The 19,489-nt window shown below is 44.7% G+C and overlaps 1 protein-coding gene and 1 non-coding gene across 3 annotated transcripts in view; both read left to right on the top strand.

Moving 5' to 3' along the window:
• The window catches only part of KLHL29 (kelch like family member 29), a 540,646-nt gene that overhangs the window by 452,362 nt on the left and 68,795 nt on the right, over positions 1-19,489 (top strand). For both annotated transcript variants that reach the window (XM_038751895.1, XM_038751894.1), the window contains exon 7: positions 5,706-5,905. In XM_038751895.1, the coding sequence (XP_038607823.1) occupies positions 5,706-5,905 (200 nt within the window). The remainder of the gene's footprint in view (positions 1-5,705; positions 5,906-19,489) is intronic.
• Positions 7,795-7,875, top strand: TRNAS-AGA. The gene has a single exon. It is a non-coding gene; the product is annotated as a tRNA-Ser (tRNA).

Raw genomic sequence — 19,489 nt, 5'->3', positions numbered from 1 at the left:
AAGGTATTTACTGAGCACTTACTGCGTGAAGAGCGCTGTACTAAGCACTTGGGAAAGTACAATAAAGTCCACACTTCAAGGAGCTTCCAACCTAGTGAGGAGTTAGCAATGTAGAGAATCAGTGTGCCTAGTGGGTAGAGCATGGACCTGGGACCCAGAAGGACCTGGGTTCTAATCCCAGCTCCACCATTTGGCTTCTCTGTGACCTTGGGCAAGTCACTTCACTTCTCTGTGCCTCAATTACCTCATCTGTAAAATGGGGATTAAGATTGTTACCCCATGTGGGACATGGGCTGTCTCCAACGTAATTAGCTTGTATCTACTGCAGCAGTTAGTACAGTGCCTGGCACATTGTAAGCACTTAACAAATACCATGAAAAAAAAAATGTAATGTTATAAAAAAAAGTTCTCCAAGCTTGTTAAAAAGATTTCTTGTGACTTTTTCCAAGATAAATTTCTTTTTAAAGATCTGTTCATTTTTAAACCACTTCTTCATTTTAATTAATTTCTACATCAAGGTGGACCAGATTGCTTCCTTCAGGAGGCCTGATAGGGTCTGAAAGACCTTTATCATTCATTCCACATTAATCTTCAGAAGCCCAACTTCTTTTTCCCCCAGGCCACTGGGAGTTTTATTGATTCACTGCCTCAATGTGAAGTGTTTGACCTTTACAATATCAGCAATGATGAGGATACCCAAAAAAGTGACATCATTTTTACTTAAGCTTTACAGTTCAAAAGGCAAATAGTAAATGGGACAAAGCACTGGGGGTCAATAACTATAATAATTATGGTATTAAGTGCTTACTTGGTGCCAAGCACTGTTCCAAGCACTGGAGTAGATACAGGGTAATCAAGTTGGACACAGTCCCTGTCCCCATTTTACGGATAAGGTAACTGAGGCATAGAGAAGTGAAGTGACTTGCCCAAGGTCACACAGCAGACAAATGGTGGAACTGGGATTAGATCCCAGTGGCGGAGCCGGGGGAATTGACCTATTTACATTGATCCAACACTTTCCTATCGGCTTAACTGGGATGCAAGACCAGGAAAGCTCAGGCCTGGATTGGAGCCTTCTACCTCACAGACAGAAATGCAGACTGACCAGTCCCACCCCCCAAAATTTTAACCAGCCCTTGTTGCCCCCCAGAAAAGAAAAGGCAATATAGATGTTTAACTTGGACCTGAACTAGAGAGTTGCTTGTGGTATTTGGCCTAAAGTGTTTTGTGAGAGAGAATATATATGCACATTCTCTCTGTGTGGAGAGAGAGAGAGAGAGAGAGAGAGAGAGAGAGAGAGAGAGAGAGAGAGAGATGGATGTACTGTATGCAAGATTTTTGTACAACTCTATCAAGGAATTACATCCCATTGTGGGAAGCAGTTACTCAGAAAATTCTACTGTGAGTTCCTAATAGTTCCTACATACATACATTGAATGATGATCTTTACAAAGGAAAAGAGGAATAAAATGACATATACTGCTAAATTGATAAACTCCTTTCCTCTCCTCATATTAACCATCCTGCTGCTTCTCTCCCCATGCTTCATTGTTCAAGCTTTCTCCAGGCTCCATTTCCTGCTGCCACTGCTTGGATCAAAAAGAAAAGCAGTGACGATGTGGCAGTGCCTTCTCTCTAGATGCATTTCCCCGGAGATTTGGGGTGATTAAGGAGTCTTTTGGGAGAAAGTGAGGAAAAGAGAACTGAGGGTCAAGGGGACCAGAACAGGGAGATGATTTCCCCTCCCACCCACCCACTTCCTCCTCCAGAGGAAGAGGCCATCCATTCTCAGCTTCATCGTCACTTGCTCTGGAATCACCTGGCCTTTCCCCACCCATAATGGTGGTCCTTTACCTCCTCTTTTTCCTTATTAGCCATTACTTGGAGGATGAGTTCTGTCTGTTCAACTCCAAAGGGACAACCATGGAGAAATGGGTTCAACCTGCAACATGGTGGAGAAAGGCCAAGGAGGGGAAAGAATTTTTGGACAATACTTACCCAGGAGGGCTGTGGAGGCATTGTCTTAGGTGGATTCTGAAGCAATCTGCTATTTGTGGATAAGGGATGTTCTTGCAGAAGGGAAAGGAGTGAATAGGAGACCTCCCAAGTCCCCTGGCATTTCTGGATTCTATGAACAGGAATATGGTGGTGGATAAATAAGTGTTGTAAACAACAGCATCATCATAATAATAATAATTGTGATATATGTTAAGTGCTTATTTTATTCATTCATTCATTCAATCATATTTATTGAGCGCTTACTGTGTGCAGAGCACTGTACTAAGCGCTTGGGAAGTACAAGTTGGCAACATATAGAGACAGTCCCTACCCAACAACGGGCTTAAGCAAGGCACTGTACTAAGCACTGGAGTAGGCACTAGCTAATCAGGTTGGACATGGTCCCTGTCTCACATGGGTCTCACAATCTTAATCCCCATTTTACAGATGAGGTAACTGAGGCACAGAGAAGTGAAGTGTGGAATTAGAACCCAGGGCATTCTGACTTCCAAGCCCATACTCTATCCTCTAGGCCTCACTGCTTCATCAGAAGGGGATGGAGCATGCATGAGGAGGGTCAACTGGGGAATGGGTGCCCACACTCCAAACAGTTTGGAGAAGTGGAATCCTAGAAATTCCTATGGCCTCAGTAATAACGAAAGCCAAAGGGTGGGTAGGAGAGGAAGGGTTGTGAGATGAGAGCACTAAAGCAGAGCCATGCTGCTGTGAGTGTCCCCACTGACACCCACAGGATTGGTGCTAAACTGAACTCCCGGAATACCGGGAAAATCCAGGCCTGAAAAGGGCCAGAGTGTTGCCCACAAAGTGAACTGCATTGTGGAGGACTTAGTTCCAGATGGTTTCTGTACTACCTGATCCTATAAAGTTCATCACCTCTGCCACTTCCACACCACAAGGAAGCATCATGGCATAGTGGATAGAGCACAACCCTGGGAGTCAGAAGGCTGTGGGTTCTAATCCCGGCACTGCCACCTCTCTGCTGGGTGAACCTGGGTAGGTCATTTCACTTCTCTGTACCTCAGTCACTTCATCTGTAAATTGGGGATTGAAACTGTGAGCCCTACATAGGACAGGGACTGTGTCCAACTTGCTTTGCTTGTATCCACCCCAGTGCTTAGTACAGTGCTTGGCAAATAGTAAGCGCTTAACAAATACTATTATTATTATTGTTATTATCATTATTATCGGAGGAAATGGCTTCTCCACTTCTTCACCAGTCCACCCAGGAGAAGAAAAAGATACAGGATTGTCTTCTCCATATTCTGGTCTAGGCAGCATCGGTAATCTCTTTTGCTCTAAATTATTCCCGTAATCAATGGCTCTTGCCATTGATTAAACTCCCCGGCATTTAAATCAATCGCACCAGCGGCCGATTGCTCGATGTAGTACAAAGCATTAGAGATTATTGCTTAATTATGCTGGGGATAGCATGCTGGAGACCTTGCTAACGCTGTGTTTTCTCTCTGCTAACCTTCTGAGCTCACTGGTGCTTTCCCTCCATCTGGACTGTGTTCAGCCAGCTCCTGGGCTCTGAATAGCTGCGACCTCCTGCTTTGTCCTGGACTCGCCAAGAAGAATAAAAGCCTGTAGCATGTGCAAGCAGAGTGAAAGGTGGAAAGAGCCAACAGCGTCCCATGCCGTGACCGGGGAGGGTGGGATGTTACGAGGGGATATCTGTTCTTCCTTTAATCGATTCACAGGATTTCCTCAACGAGATCAACCAGAACGGCTCGCACGGGTGAAAACCGAATGGACCTCTTCGTTCTCATAACCACGTACAGGCTTGTGATTCTAAGTATCTCTCTTCCCCCTCTCCCCCACCCCCGAAGGGGGCAAGGCCAGGAGAGCCCATCAAGAGGAAGCAGGGGGAAAAGGGCTTCCGTCTCCTATCCTATTTTGTCACCTGCCGGGAGTTTGTTGGGTCCTCACCAGTCGCCTGAGCTGCCTGTTTGCTGGCCCAAGGCCAAAACAGCCAAGTAGAGAATGATCTTCATTGAAAAGTGAACCGAAATGGAAAGAGCCAGGCCTGGATTATTATTAGTACTATGATGTTATTATTGTGGTTACTGATTCATCCAATTGGAGACCGAAGTCTTCCCTAGGATAGAGCCGAATTGTTTCAATCTGTTTGGAGTTTGCTTTGTGAATTTTAACTGACATTTCCCCCCGCCCCATCCCACTCTCCGTTCCCGAATTTATTTTTTATTTCTCTCGTTTTGTTTGTCTTTCAGGTCCATCACTAACTTTGCAGCTTCCCCGCTTTAAGGAACTGGGACCTTTCTCCTGTGGTCCTTTTTTTTATTCTTTTACAAACCCAGTAAATATACACATATATATATATTTGTTCACCAAGTTCCACAAGCATTCATTCACACCTCAGATGCAGGCGATACTTTGACTCCCCAAGTTGTTTAGCACTTTATTCCGGAAATATCCTAGGCCACGACCAGGAGAGTCATAGAGGATGGCTGCTGGCTTCCTGTGGCAGAGCTGGTTGTGTTCCCTTCCCTTCTTGGCTCTAACCATTTTGTCTGTCAACCTCGTCCCGTCTTCCGTTTTTCAAAGCAATGTCATGAAGGGCTTCCATCCAGTGCCTAAAAGGGAACAATACATTTTTAGGAAAACATGCCATTTTCCTTCTATTAGAAGCTTTTGGTGATTACTGATCAATCGGTGGTATTTAATGAGCACCTAATATGTGCAGAGCACTTTACTCAGCACTTGGGAGAGTACCGTACAATAGAGTTGATAGACATGGTCCTTGCAAGGAGCTCAGGGTCTGGTAAGGGGTGTGATAATCAGTCATTCATTTAATCGTATTTATTGAGCGCTTACTGTATGCAGACCACTGTACTAAGCGCTTGGGAAGTGCAAGTTAATCAGATGAAGGTGGACTGGGACCACTTTTCCCTGATGATGATTATTCCGGCTAATAATACAACCCTGAAATGTCCATTGTATTTTAATTGTATTTGTATTTTGTACTCTACCTGAGATGCTTTCTCAGAAATCTCAGAGATTTTAGCTCGGCCCTTCCTCCTGACCTGTGACTCAGAGGATAGAGCATGGGCCTCGGAGTCAGAAGAACCTGGGTTTCTAATCCTGGCTCCACCACTTGTCTACTGCCTGACTTTGGGCAAGTTACTTCACTCCTCTGTGCCTGAGTTACTTCATCTGTAAAATGGGGGCTAAGACTGTGAGCCCCATGTGGAACATGAATGTATCCAACCTGATTAGCTTGTATTTACCCCAGTCCTTAGTAGAGTACATGGCACATAGTAAGTGCTTAACAAATACAAAAAAATCAATTGCAAGAGTTGAAAATTGGGTACTAAGAAATGTATTGTTTCCCTTAAAAGCAAATCCTCTTTCTCATTTACATCACTGTCGGCTCATTCTCTTTTGTTTGCACCCTTTTTTGCATGCAAATGAAGAGTAGTAATAAACAGATTTCATGAGCAGGACTTTGCTTTTAAGACTCTTCTCTTTCAGATCGTGTTTTTAAAGCCATTTGGTTCAGTTGTATTCTTTAATTGCCATGTTGGATTCCTTTAAAAAATGAAGAAAGTTAATGAAGGGTCAGGTGTTTTTCCAGCCCTCGCTTAAAAAACAAAAAAATGGTGAATGTAGGAGCCCAGTTGGGAGACCTAATGTCTGGTAAGAATTTTATGATCTGCTGTCACCAGGTCTCCGAGGGACGGGAGCAGAGGAGTGGAGAAGCTGGAGCTGAGCATGTCAAACCTCCGAGCGGATGTCCTGGAGCTGCTCTTGGAGTTCGTGTACACGGGCTCTTTGATTATCGACTCGGCCAATGCCAAAACCCTTCTGGAAGCGGCCAGCAAGTTCCAGTTCCACACGTTCTGCAAAGTCTGCGTGTCGTTTTTAGGTAAGACCCCTGAACCGCCCAGGGAGTCCTGCCCCAGGACATTGAGAAGCAGTGTGGCCTAGTGGTTAGAGCACGGGCCTAGGAGTCGGAGGAGTCCTGATCCCGGCTCTGCCTCTTATCACTTAATTCATCCAATCTTATTTACTTAGCACTTACTGTGTACTAAGAGTTTGGGAAAGTACAGTATGGCAATAGAGACAATCCCTGCCCACAAGTAGAGAAGCAGCGTGGCTCAGTGGAAAGAGCACGGGCTTTGGAGTCAGAGGTCATGGGTTCGAATCCCGGATCCTCCACATGTCTGCTGTGTGACCTTGGGCAAGTCACTTAACTTCGCTGAGCCTCAGTGCCCTCATCTGTAAAAGGAGGATTAAGACTGCGAGCCCCACGTGGGACAACCTGGTCACCTTGTATCCCCCCAGCCCTTAGAACAGTGCTTTGCACATAGTAAGCGCTTACCAAATGCCATCATCATCATCATCATCATCATCACAACAAGCCCACAGTCTAGAGACTTCACTTCTGAGAAGACTTCATTTCTCTGTGTCTTGGTTACCTTATCTGCAAAATGGGGATTAAGACTGTGAGCCCCATGTGAGACAGGGGCTGTGTAGACCTGATTAGGTTGTGTCTACCCTAGCGCTTAATACTGCGCCTGGTGCATAGGAAACCCTTAATAAATACCATTAAAGGAAAAAAAATAATCCATATTGGGCTGCGGATCTCCCTGACTCGAGCTTTGCTTCTGGGGAATGGAGGGACCTCCCTTTTCTGGGGAGCCCGGAGCCCCCCAGCTCTATCCCATATCATTCTGCTCCCTGGGATGTCAAACCCTGAGCCTGTAAGCTCCTTGTAAACAGGGAACATGTCTACCAACTCTGTTATACTGCTCACAGTCTTAATCCCCATTTTACAGATAACTGAGGCCCAGAGATGTAAAGTGACTTGCCCAAGGTCATAACAGCAGAAAGTGGAAGAGCCGGGTTTAGGACTCGGAGCCTTCTGAGTCTCAGACACAGTTCCTGTCCCATATGGCGCTTGTAATCTAAATAAAAAGATAAATAATCAATAACAAAAAAAATCAATAAATAGATTAGGGGGCTGAAGTGACTGAAAGTAGGGGTATTAATGAAATAATGCCTCTTGGAGGTAATGTTTTAAGAGGGGCTTTGAAGTAAGGGAGCAGTGTGGTTTGTGAAACTAAGGGTGTTCCAGGGATAAGGAAAGATGGTAGCAGTGAGCTAGAGGCCATGGACTCGAAAGTACGACGTGGTTAGAAGCTTTGCTTTTTATTAGGCCGTAAGGCCTAGTGGAAAGAGAATCTGGGAGTCAAGGGACCTGGGTTCTAATCCCATCTCTGTCCCTGACCTATTGTCTGACCTTGAGAAAGTCATTTAACCTCTCTTTGTGGCTTAGTTCCCTCTTCTGTAAGGTGTAAACAGAGTAGCTGCTCTCCCTGTCTCTTAGACTGTGGGTATCATGCAGGACAGGGAATGCATCAATTCCAGTAATAATAATAATTGTGGTATTTAAGTGTTTCCTTTGTGCCAGGCACAGTAGTAAGTGCTGGGATAGTTATGAGGTAATCAGTCCCTGTCCCACAAAGGGCTCACAGTCTTCATCCTCATTTTACAGATGGGGAAAGCCATGATGAGCGTGGCTTAGTGGAAAGAGCGCGGGCTTGGGAGTTAGAGGTCGTGGGTTCGAATCTCAGCTCCGCCATTTGTCAGGCACAGAGAAATAAAGTAACTTGTTCAAGGTCACACAGCAGATAAGTGGCAGAGCAGGTATCAGAACCCAGGTCCTCCTGTCTCCCAGGACTGTGCTCTATCCACTAGATCATGCCACTTCTCTGTGCTTGACTCGGTAACAGGCACAAAATAAGCCTTTTAGTGTTATGGCTCAATGGTTAGGGCGATGGACTAGAAATCCATTGGGGTTTCCCCGCGCAGGTTCGAATCCTGCTGACTACAGTTTCTGGTTTTTTGGGTAGCAACGTGGCTTCGTGGAAATAGCCCGGGCTTGGGTGTCAGAGGTCATGGGTTCTAATGCCGGCTCCGCCATTTGTCAGCTATGGGACTTTGAACAAGTCACTTCACTTCTCTGGGCCTCAGTTACCTCACCTGTAAAATGGGGATGAAGGCTTTGAACCCCACGTGGGACAACCTGATAACCTTAGATCTACCCTAGTACTTAGAACAGTGCTTGGCACATATTAAGCGTTTAACAAATGCCATCACTATTATTATCATTGTTATTATTATAACTGCATTATTATTATCAAATCTCGTTGTTCTCTTTGCACACTGGGCTTCAGAATGATGTGCATAATGCTAGAACAGTCCTTCAAATTGGGGTTTATGGGGAAGTTCCAAGGAGATCAGATCTCAGACCTGGGGTGAATGGGGTGAGCGCTTTGTCCCTTCCCATCCAAGGCCTTCTCACTGCAATCCCTCCTCCCTCCCTCCCAACCCTCTCTCCCAGCTGTTAACAGCTGCTTCTACTCCGTGCCAGGGGTGACAAGTGATTCACTTTCCTATCTCCGGGAAACCCCTGTAAGAAATGGCAGCTCAGTTTTCCTTCACTGTGTATCACAGGATTCTGCCAGAGCCTTCTGGGACCTAGTGACAATGGAAATACCCCACTGCTTTGGACTTCCAGCAAAAGAGATTACTCCTGTCACCTAGGCACTTTGGAAAAAAAACAATCCTGAATCTATCCATCAATCATCGTGGCTCAGTGGAAAAGAGCACGGGCTTTGGAGTCAGAGGTCATGGGTTCAAAACCCAGCTCTGCCAATTGTCAGCTGTGTGACTTTGGGCAAGTCACTTAACTTCTCTGTGCCTGTTACCTCATCTGTCAAATGGGGATTAAGACTGTGAGCCCCCCTTGGGACAACCTGATCACCTTGTAACCTCCCCAGTGCTTAGAACAGTGCTTTGCACATAGTAATCGCTTAACAAATGCCATCATCATTATTATTATTATTAATCAACGGTATTGATTTAGCACTTAGAGTGCGCAGAAACACTATACTGAGTGCTTGGGAGAGTATCATAGAGTTGTTAGACACAATCCCTGCCTTCAAGGAGCTTACAATCTAACAGGGGAGACAGACATTACAATAAATTACAGGAATCTATCAAATTTATTGAGCGTTTATTGTGTGCAGAGCATTATGCAATATAACGAAGTTGGTAGACATGTTCCCTGCCCACAAGGAGCTTACATTCTAGAGGAAGGGGAAACTACAGAGTATTAACAGGTGCAATACATGCTGTGGAAACCAGAGTTGCAAGTGGAAAGTTTCTCAGTTAAATGTTCCATGGTCAGTGACAGCCCATGGGTAAAGAATGGTTGACTCATTCATTTTTCAAGAGTTATGCAATGAGAGGGAAAGCTGGTGGGAAAGGAAATTGAGCCTTGTGAATTTGGGATGCTTCTCTGAAAGGCGGAGGCAGTCCCGGTTTCACAGATCCTGGGTGTAAGGGTCTGTCAAAAATCGGCAGAAGGGCTCCAATCTAGACTAAACTGGAAGGCGGAGATGGATCTCTCTACTGCATATGGCCTTGTCCTGGTACAAGCGGCCATAGAGGGACAGTTGAGGGTGTGCCTATACCCTCAAGGAGCTCACCTCCTCCAGGAGACCTTCCCAGACTGAGCCCCTTCCTTCCTCTCCCCCTCTCCGTCCCCCCCATTTTACCTCCTTCCCTTCCCCATAGCACCTGTATATATGTGTATATGTTTGTACATATTTATTACTCTATTTATTTTACTTGTACATATCTATTCTATTTATTTTATTTTGTTAGTATGTTTGGTTTTGTTCTCTGTCTCCCCCTTTTAGACTGTGAGCCCACTGTTGGGTAGGGACTGTCTCTATATGTTGCCAACTTGTGCTTCCCAAGCGCTTAGTACAGTGCTCTGCACACAGTAAGCGCTCAATAAATACGATTGATTGATTGATTGTGCCTAGACTGGTTGGCAAAGGCTTGTAGGAGTTCTGCCAGGGAGTGATTCTCTGCTTGAGGTAGCCAGACATCTGCTTCACACAGAGACTAAAGGAAGGGATGAACGAGGTCGCTTCCCCTCCCAGACCCTCAAGGGTATGTGGCTGTACTCCCGGGGACCGTGGGATGGATGGATCGTGGGCAGTTCTAAAAGTACAACAAAAATCATGATGTCCCCTTGGGATTTTCATATTCAAAATCCTATTAATAGCACAGCTATTTCCCAACATGAGACCAGTGGCACGGTGGAGGTTGGCCTCTGAGCTTTTCTAATTGTCTTGGCTCTTGATGCCAACCTTTGGGACTGTCGTTACTCTCTGGATGATAGTACTAGTTCATTAAGGTTATTTGGGAGAAGGGCCTGAGGCATATTTCATCAGCCTTATGGAAATTTCCAAAACAGTCTGAGTTGCCAAACGGTGTGGCCTACTGGAAAGAGCGTGGCCCAGGGAGTCAGAGGACCTGGTTCTAATTCAGGCTCTGCCACTTGTCTGCTGTGTGACCTTGGATAAGTCAGTTAACTTCTCTGTGCTTCCATTGCCACATCTGTAAAATGGGGATTGAGAGTGTGAGCCCCATGTGGGACATGAACTGTGTCTAACCTGAGTCTTTTGAATCAACCTCGGGGATTAAGACTGTGAGCCCTCCCTGGGACAACCTGATCACCTTGTAACCTCCCCAGCGCTTAGAACAGTGCTTGGCACATAGTAAGCGCTTAATAAATGCCATTATTATTAAGAGAAGCAGCGTGGCTCAGTGGAAAGAGTATGGGCTTTGGAATCAGAGGTCATGGGTTCAAATTCCGGCTCCGCCAACTGTCAGCTGCGTGACTTTGGGCAAGTCACTTCACTGTGCCTCAGTTCCCTCATCTGTAAAATGGGGATTAAAACTGTGAACCCCACCATGGGACAACCTGATCACCTTGTAACCTCCCCAGCGCTTAGAACAGTGCTTTGCACATAGTAAATGCTTAACAAATACCATCATCATCATCATTATTATTATTATTAGTAGTAGTAGTAGTAGTAGTAGTAGTAGTAGTACAGTGTCTGGCACATAGTAAGTGCATAAAAATACCATAAAAAATTGGGTCGCAGGAGTTTCATTTTGTGCACAAGAAGATAATTTAATGTGTAGTAGTGGTAAGAGCACGGGCTTGGGAGTCAGAGGTCATGGGTTCTAATCCCAGCTCTGCCACCTGTCTGCTGTGTGACCTTGGGCAAGTCACTTAACTTCTGTATGCCTCAATTCCCTCATCTGCAAAATGGGGATTGACTGTGAGCCCCACGTGGGACAACCTAATTACCTTATATTTACCCCAGCACTTAGAACAGTGCTTGGAACATATTAAGTGCTTAACAAATACCGTCATTATTATTACTATTACTGCTACCATTATTTATTGAGCACCTTCTTGGTGCAGTGCTCGGAACTAATCCCCGGCTCTGCCAATTGTCAGCTGTGTGACTTTGGGCAAGTCACTTAACTTCTCTGTGCCTCAGTTACCGCATCTGTAAAATGGGGATTAAAACTGTGAGCCCCCCGTGGGACAACCTGATCACCTTGTAACCTCCCCAGCGCTTAGAACAGTGCTTTGCACATAGTAAGTGCTTGATAAATGCCATCATTTGGGAGCTAAAAAGCAAAGTGACACATTTCCTGCCCACAACAAACTTACACTCTAGGAAGAAAAAGATAGGAAATCCAAACTAGAGCCATGCCACTCCACACTCGTAGATATTCAGGAGTCACTGAACACAAACTATTTCAACTTTAGGAAGCAAAGTTCCTTAGATCCCCAAGCCAAGACCTGAACATGTGTAGTCACAAATAGCACATGACAGAGTCTTCAGTGTAACTAGTGGTGCGACTTAACTGCAAGGTAGGAGAAGCAGAGAGAGAGGCAGAGGAAGTCAGAGAAGGAGAAGCAGCATGGTCTAGTGGTTAGAGCACAGGCCCAGAAGTCAGAAGGACCTCGGTTCTAATCCTGACTCTGCCACTTGTCTGCTGTGTGACCTTGGGCAAGTCACTTCACCGTGCCTCAGTTACCTTATCTGTTAAATCTGTGAACCCCATGTGGGGCAGGGACTGTGCTCAACCTGATTACCTTGGATCTACCCTACGGTGTAAAACAGTGCATAGTTAAGTGCTTAACAACTACCGTAAAAACACCAAAAAAAAAAAAAACCTCCCTCTCCAGAATTTTAAAGGCTCAACTAGCTTGATCCGCTTTCATTTCCAGGCAACTCCAGGAATTGTAGGCCTTCACTTTCTGGAAAAGGAAATTACCAGGCAAGATTTCTACGTCGGTGTCAGCTCTTTAGCTCAGCTTTGCCTATAGTAAATGTCTGGACGTGGTCACAGCCAAGTTTAGCCAACACCGACCCGGTAGTGTGGGGATGGATATAAGCTTCTGCCCACTTAAGGTCTATCTATATGCTACTTGGACAAGGTTAGCACCCATTTGGTATCACGGTCTAGTGGAAAGTGGGAGTCAGAGGACCTGGGTTCTAATCCCACCTCTATCACTTGCCTGCTGATTGGTCTTGTTCAAATCACTTAACTTCTCTGTCCCTCAGTTCTCTCATCTGTGAAATGGGGATCTAATGCCTGTTCTCCCTCCTACTTAGTCTGTGAGTCCCATGTGGGACAGGGATTGTAAGCGACCTGATTATCTTGGGACTCAGTAGAGTGCTTGAAACATAAATAAGCACTTAAAAATATTGTCATTATTGCTAATAGTAATATTACTAATAATAATCACAGTGATGATGGCCAAGAGGTTATCAAGTGGTTCTTGGTCAGAACAGTAGACAGTCCATCTCCATTCATTCATTCATTCAATCGTATTTACTGAGTGCTTACTGTGTGCAGAGCACTGTACTAAACGCTTGGGAAGTACAAGTTGGCAACATACAGAGACAGTCCCTACCCAACAACAGGCTCACAGTCTAGAAGGGGGAGACAAACAACAAAACAAAACAAGTAGACAGGTGTCAATACCGTCAGAATAAATAGAATTATAGCTATATGCACATCATTAATAAATAAATGGAATAGTAAATAAGTACAAGTAAAATAAATAGAGCAATAAATCTGTACAAACATATATACAGGTGCTGTGGGGAGGGGAAGGAGGTAGGGCGGGGGGAATGGGGAGGAGGAGAGGAAAAAGGGGGCTCAGTCTGGGAAGACCTCTTGGAGGAGGTGAGCTCTCAGTAGGGCTTTGCAGGGAGGAAGAGCGCTAGCTTGGGGGATGTGTGGAGGGAGGGCAATGGGAATGCAGGAGCATCTGTGGTGGATTTAAACCTCCAAGTACCTTTTTAAAGTCTAAATAATTTTGGAACTTTTAAGCACTTGCTATGTGCCAGGCACTGTACTAAGCACTGGGGTGGGTACAAGCAAAGCGGGTTGGATACAGTCCCTGTCCCTTATGGGGCTCACAGCCTTAATCCTCATTTTACAGATGAGGGAACTGAGACCTAGAGCAGTGTAGTGACTTGACCAAAGACTCAGAGCAGACAAGTAGTGGAGCTGGGATTAGAACCCATTACCTTCTGATTCCCAGGCCTGTGCTGTATTCATTCAATCGTATTTATTGAGCGCTTACTGTGTGCAGAGCACTGTACGGAGTGCTCTATCTACTATGAAGAGATCCAGCATTAAAAAAGAAAAAGTGAAAACAGGCCTTCAGGCGTAACACCTTTAAAAATGCAGGCACACAAGCTAAGCATTGCCCATCATTTCACTAAACGTACAATTTCCAATATTTAATATTTGTGTTCAGTGAACCATATTGTGGCATGAAATTGGTGCCGGCTCTAAGTGCAGTGATATACAGCTGGTCACTGTAGCTCTGTATTCTCATTAAAGGCACTTAGGAAAGGTAATTGCTTATTTTTATTTACTGCCTCGGACTGACTCCTGAGTCAGACGGCATCAGCAACCTGTTTGATTCGTCCCATTTCTCCCCCCTTGCCCACTCTTGGCTCCTTCACCCAGGAACAGTCAGTTTTCCTTGTGATTTCTGAGGGCCCCAAGATAAAGCAAGCACAACTTTTGAAACATAAGATTAGCTCCTGAAACCCAGCCTACATACTTTGCTCCTCTGGTGTCAACCTATTCGCTGTACCTAGATTGCTCTATCTCTCGCCCACATCCTGCCTCTGGCCTGGAGCGTCCTCCCTCTTCATAATCAACAGACAACCACCTTCAAAGCCTTATTAGAATACATCTCCAAGAGACATCCCCTGACTAAACCCTCATTTCCTCTTCTCCCACTCCCTTCTGTCACCCTTACACTTGGATTTGCATTCACCCCTCCCTGATTCCCACAGCACTTATGTGCATATCCATAATTTATTTATTTATATTAATGTCTCTCTCCCCCTCTAGACTGTGAGCTTGTTGTGGAAAGGGAACGCGTCTCCTGACTCTGATATATTGTACTCTCCCAAGCACCTGGTACAGGGCTCTGAACACACTAAGCACTCAATAAATACCATTGATTGACTGATTAATAAGATGGTTCAGAAAAAGCCTCTCGTCAATGCTGAGGGACTATCAGGTGGTTTATTCTGGGGATCGCTCCAAATTTCCTGGCTCTTGAAGGATCAGATGGGTGGTTTGCAGCGAGGTAGTGTTGGACTTTGACAGAATCCTAGTTTCAGTGTCATCACCAGAAGTAATTACTTATTGACGGAATTCAACCAAGACTTAAGGGACATTTGCCAAGTTGAACAGGTACCTGACTGCAAGGAATTGATCATTACAAAGGGCAGACAAGATCTGTCATGAGCGCTTTTTTAGACAATGTATCAAAAACTCATACTTGAGGGTATATTAGATCAATCAGTTCATATTTCCTGAGCCCTTACTGAGTGCAGAGCACTGTAGTTAGAGTTTGGGAGAGTACAGAGAGTTGGTAGACATGTTCCCTGCCCACAGTGAGCTTATAGTCTAGAATATGAATATTCTATTAGTGTGAGTAATTATGAATATTTACAGAAGTGTCGTGGGGCTGAGGGAAGGGTGAATGAAGGTACAAATCCAAGTGAAAAGTCAATAATACCGAAGAGAGTGGGAGAAAAAGAAATGACAGCTTAATGAGGAGAAGCCTCTGGAGGAGATGTGCTTTTAATAAGGCTTGGAAGTGTTGAATTAGCATGTGGGTAGTAGGAGCGCTTAGAACAGTGTTTTGCATATAGTAAGTGCTTAATAAATGCCATTATTATTATTATTATTAGGAGATTCTGTGAACAAAGAGCTAATGGGTTTTAGTGAGTTTTGAAGGATGGGAGAGGTAGAGGAAGGGATAATCTATCAATCGATGTTATTTACTGAGGAGTTAGTGTGGCTTAGTGGAAAGAGCACAGGCTTTGGAGTCAGAGGTCATGGGTTCAAAGCCCGGCTCCACCAATTGTCAGCTGTGTGACTTTGGGCAAGTCACTTAACTTCTCTGGGCCTTGGTTACCTCATCTGTAAAATGGGGATTAAGACTGTGAGCCCCCCCCATGGGACAACCTGATTATCTTGTAACCTCCCCAGCACTTAGAACAGTGCTTTGTACATAGTAAGTGCTTAATAAAGGCCATTGTTATTATTATTAATATTATTACAGTATAAATTATTACATTATAAGTATAATTCTGTATAATTATTATTATACAGAAGGGAGAATGAGCCCGGGAAATGAAGGCTTAATCATGGAAGGCCTCTTGGAGGAGATGTGATCTTAGGAGGGCTTTGGAGGAGGGGAAAATGGCGGTCTGTCAGATATTCAATCATTCATTCAATCGTATTTATTGAGCGCTTACTGTGTGCAGAGCACTGTACTAAGCGCTTGGGAAGTACAAGTTGGCAACCTATAGAGCCGGTCCCTACCCAACAGCGGGCTCACAGTCTAGAAGGGGGAGACAGGCAACAAAACAAAACACATTCACAAAATAAAATTAATAGAATAAATATGTACAAGTAAAATAAATAAATAGAGTAATAAATACGTACAAACATATATACATATATACAGGTGATGTGGGGAGGGGGAGGAGGGGATATGATATGATATGAAGACTTTTAGACTGTGAGCCCACTGTTGGGTAGGGACTGTCTCTATATGTTGCCAATTTGTACTTCCCAAGCGCTTAGGACAGTGCTCTGCACATAGTAAGCGCTCAATAAATACGATTGATGATGATGATGAAGAGGCAGGGAGTTCCAGGGCGGACGAAGGATGTAGCCTTGAGGTCGGTTGCAAGATAGATGAGATCAAGGTGCAGTGAGTCTGGAGAGGCTGGTCTGGAGAGGAGTGTGCGGGATGAGTTGAAATAGGAGACTGGTAAGGTAAGATAGGAGGGGGCAAGGTGATTGAGTGCTTTAAAACCCATTGGCTTTAAGAAGTTTCTGTTTGATGCAGAAGTGGGTGGAGAACCACTGGACGTCCTTGAGGAGTGGGGAGACGTAGACTGGAGGGGTTTTATCTTAGAAAAATGATCCTGGCAGCAGAGTGATGTGTAGACTGGAGTGGGGAGAGACAGGGGGCATGGAGGTGAGCAAGAAGGCTGATGCATTAGCCAGTGGAGGATAATTGAATGTGAAGGAGGAAAAGACGACCTCTTCCCTTCGCACAGTTTGATCGAGTAGTCTTGGCCTAGTGGAAAGAGCACGGGCCCCGGAGTCAGAGGACCTGGGTTCTAATCCCGGCGCTGCCAATTGCTTGTTGTGTAACCTTGGGCATGTCACTTAACCTCTCTGTGCCTCAGTTCTCCTGTTCTCCCTCCTACTTGGAGAAGCAGCATGGCTCAGTGGAAAGAGCCCGGGCTTGGGGTTTCTGATCCTGGCTCCGCCACTTGTCAGCTTGCGACTTTGGGCAATCACTTAACTTATCTGTGCCTCAGTTACCTCATCTGTAAAATGGGGAGTAAGACTGTGAGCCCCGTGTGGGGCAACCTGATTACCTTGTATCCTCCCTAGCGCTTAGAACAGTGCTTTGCACATAGCAAGCACTTAACAAATGCCATTATTATTATTATTATTATTATTATTAGACTGTGAGCCCCATGCGGGACAGGGACTGTGTCAAACCGAATTAACTTGGATGTACCCCAGCACTTAGAACAATGTTTGACACGTAAGTGCTATATAGATATCATAAAAAAGTCTCTATGGAGCTGTTTTCATTCATTCATTCAATCGTATTGAGCGCTTACTGTGTGCAGAGCACTGTACTAAATGCTTGGAAAGTGCAATTCAGCAATGGAGAGACAATTCCTCCCCACAATGGGCTTACAGTCTGTTTTGAATAGTGTAACTTGAATAGAGATTGCTGTCTAGCCTGGTTCAAACGTTATTCATCTCACAACTGGAAAGGATGAAAAGCTTCCAATATATATATATATGTTTGTACGTATTTATTACTCTATTTATTTGTTTATTTTACTTGTACATATCTATTCTATTTTATTTTGTTAGTATGTTTGGTTTTGTTCTCTGTCTCCCCCTTTCAGACTGTGAGCCCACTGTTGGGTAGGGACTGTCTCTATATGTTGCCAACTTGTACTTCCCAAGCGCTTAGTACAGTGCTCTGCACACAGTAAGCGCTCAATAAATACGATTAATTGATTGATTGATTGATTCCAAGTGGGTCCACACCCAAACCACCCAGAAGCGGTTGGGAATTCTCCCCTGTTTGAAAAGTCCTGCAGGCAATTAAGTTTGCCCAGTCTCCACGGGCAATCTGTGTCTTTATTTTAGCAATCCCCTCAGCTGGAATTTTTCCTTTATATCCCTCTTGCTGCTGTTTCTCCTCATTTTGTCATAAATTGGGGTGGAGAAGGTCCACAGGAGCCATTCATATATGTGGTATGGTAAGAGATCATCTCCCAGGTGTATTTTACCTTTTGTTACTTGTTAAGTGCTTAATATGTGCCCGGCACAGTTCTAGGCACTGGGTAGATACAAGGTAATCAGGTTGTACCTAATCCATGTCCCACATGGGGTTCACAGTCTTAATCCCTATTTTACAGATGAGGGAACTGAGGCACAGAGAAGTGAAGTGACTTGCCCGAGGTCACACAGCAGACAAGTGGGACTAGAACCCAGGTGGTTCTGACTCTTTGGCCCATGCTCCATCCACTAAGCCATTCTGCTTCTCGTTATTCTCACCAAGGCCCTGGATTTGAAAGCCCCACTTCCCTTGCATATAGGGGGATGCAAACTTCTAGGCAAGTAGTTACGGATACTGTAGACATTAAGCTCCTTGGGGGCAGGAATTGTGTCCACCAGCTCTGTTGCATTGAACTTTCCCAGGCACTTAGAATAAGGCTCTGCACATAATAAGCACTTATTAAATCAATCAATCAATCGTTTTATTGAGCGCTTACTGTGTGCAGAGCACTGTACTAAGCGCTTGATACCATTAATTGATTGGATATGCAGAAGACTTTCAGTAGCCAGCAATTTTATGGAGTGTGTGGGTAGCGGAATGAGTTCAGAGGATGGGAAATGATTGCTCTCTGGGACTCAGAGCACTCAGCAGTTACAATGAATTATATTTACATATAATATATGTAAATATATGTATAATATGTATGTTTGTATAATATATGTATTATTGTAAAAATAATAATAATAATGGTACTTGTTAAGTGCTTAATGTGTGCCAAGCACTGTTGGAAATCCTGGGTTAGATACTAGTTAATCTGTTGGAGACAGTCCCTGTCCCATTTGGGGCTCACAGTCTAAGTAGGAGGGAGTAGGATTTAATCCCCATTTTACAGATTGAGCAACTGAGGCACAGAGAAGTTAAATGTTCAGAGAAGTTAAAGTTCAGTTAAGCCACGCTGCTTTCTGAGCAAAGCAGCATGGCCTAGTGGAAAGAGCATGGGCCTGGGTTCTAATGCTGGTTCTGCTGCTTGGGCAAGCCACTGAATTTATCTGTTCCTCAGTTTCCCCATCTGCAAAATAGAGATTCAATCCTGTTCTCCCTCCTATTTAGACTGAGCCCCACCTGGAACAGGGACTGTGTGTCCGACCTGGTGATTTTGTATTTAGTACAGTACTTGACGCATAATTATCCATTGCTATTTTCGTGTACTTTTATGTGCTAAGTATTGAGGTAAGTACACGATAAGCATATTAGATTACCTCTGTCCCTGCCTGAGCCGGGGCTCTCAATCTAAGCAATAGCGAGAGCTGATATTTTACCCATATTTTAGAGCTGAAGAGATCAAGGCCTTGAAAGATTAAGTGACTCGTTCAAGGTCACAGAGCAGGTCAGTGGGAGAAATGGGATTAGAACCTATCCCAATCCCCCGCTCTTTCCACTGGGCCACACTGTCTTCAAGGCAATGGCCTGGGTTTCCAGGCTACTTGTATTCTACCTGATATCTCCTCAATCATCATCAATCGTATTTATTGAGTGCTTACTGTGTGCAGAGCAATATCTCAGCCATAGAGGAGTGCAGGACTTTCCAAGCCTCTCCGAGCCTCTCCAAGCTGAACCCCATCTGGAAAGGATCTCAGCCCGGCGCGATGCTATTAAGAATTGAGGTCAGAGAAGCCTCCATCAGAGAAGAAC

Source organism: Tachyglossus aculeatus, chromosome 9, assembly GCF_015852505.1.
Source record: "Tachyglossus aculeatus isolate mTacAcu1 chromosome 9, mTacAcu1.pri, whole genome shotgun sequence".
NCBI classification, from domain to species: Eukaryota; Metazoa; Chordata; class Mammalia; order Monotremata; family Tachyglossidae; genus Tachyglossus; species Tachyglossus aculeatus.
The sequence above is the reverse complement of the archived record's forward strand: the minus strand, read 5'-3'. Positions and strand labels throughout refer to the sequence as shown.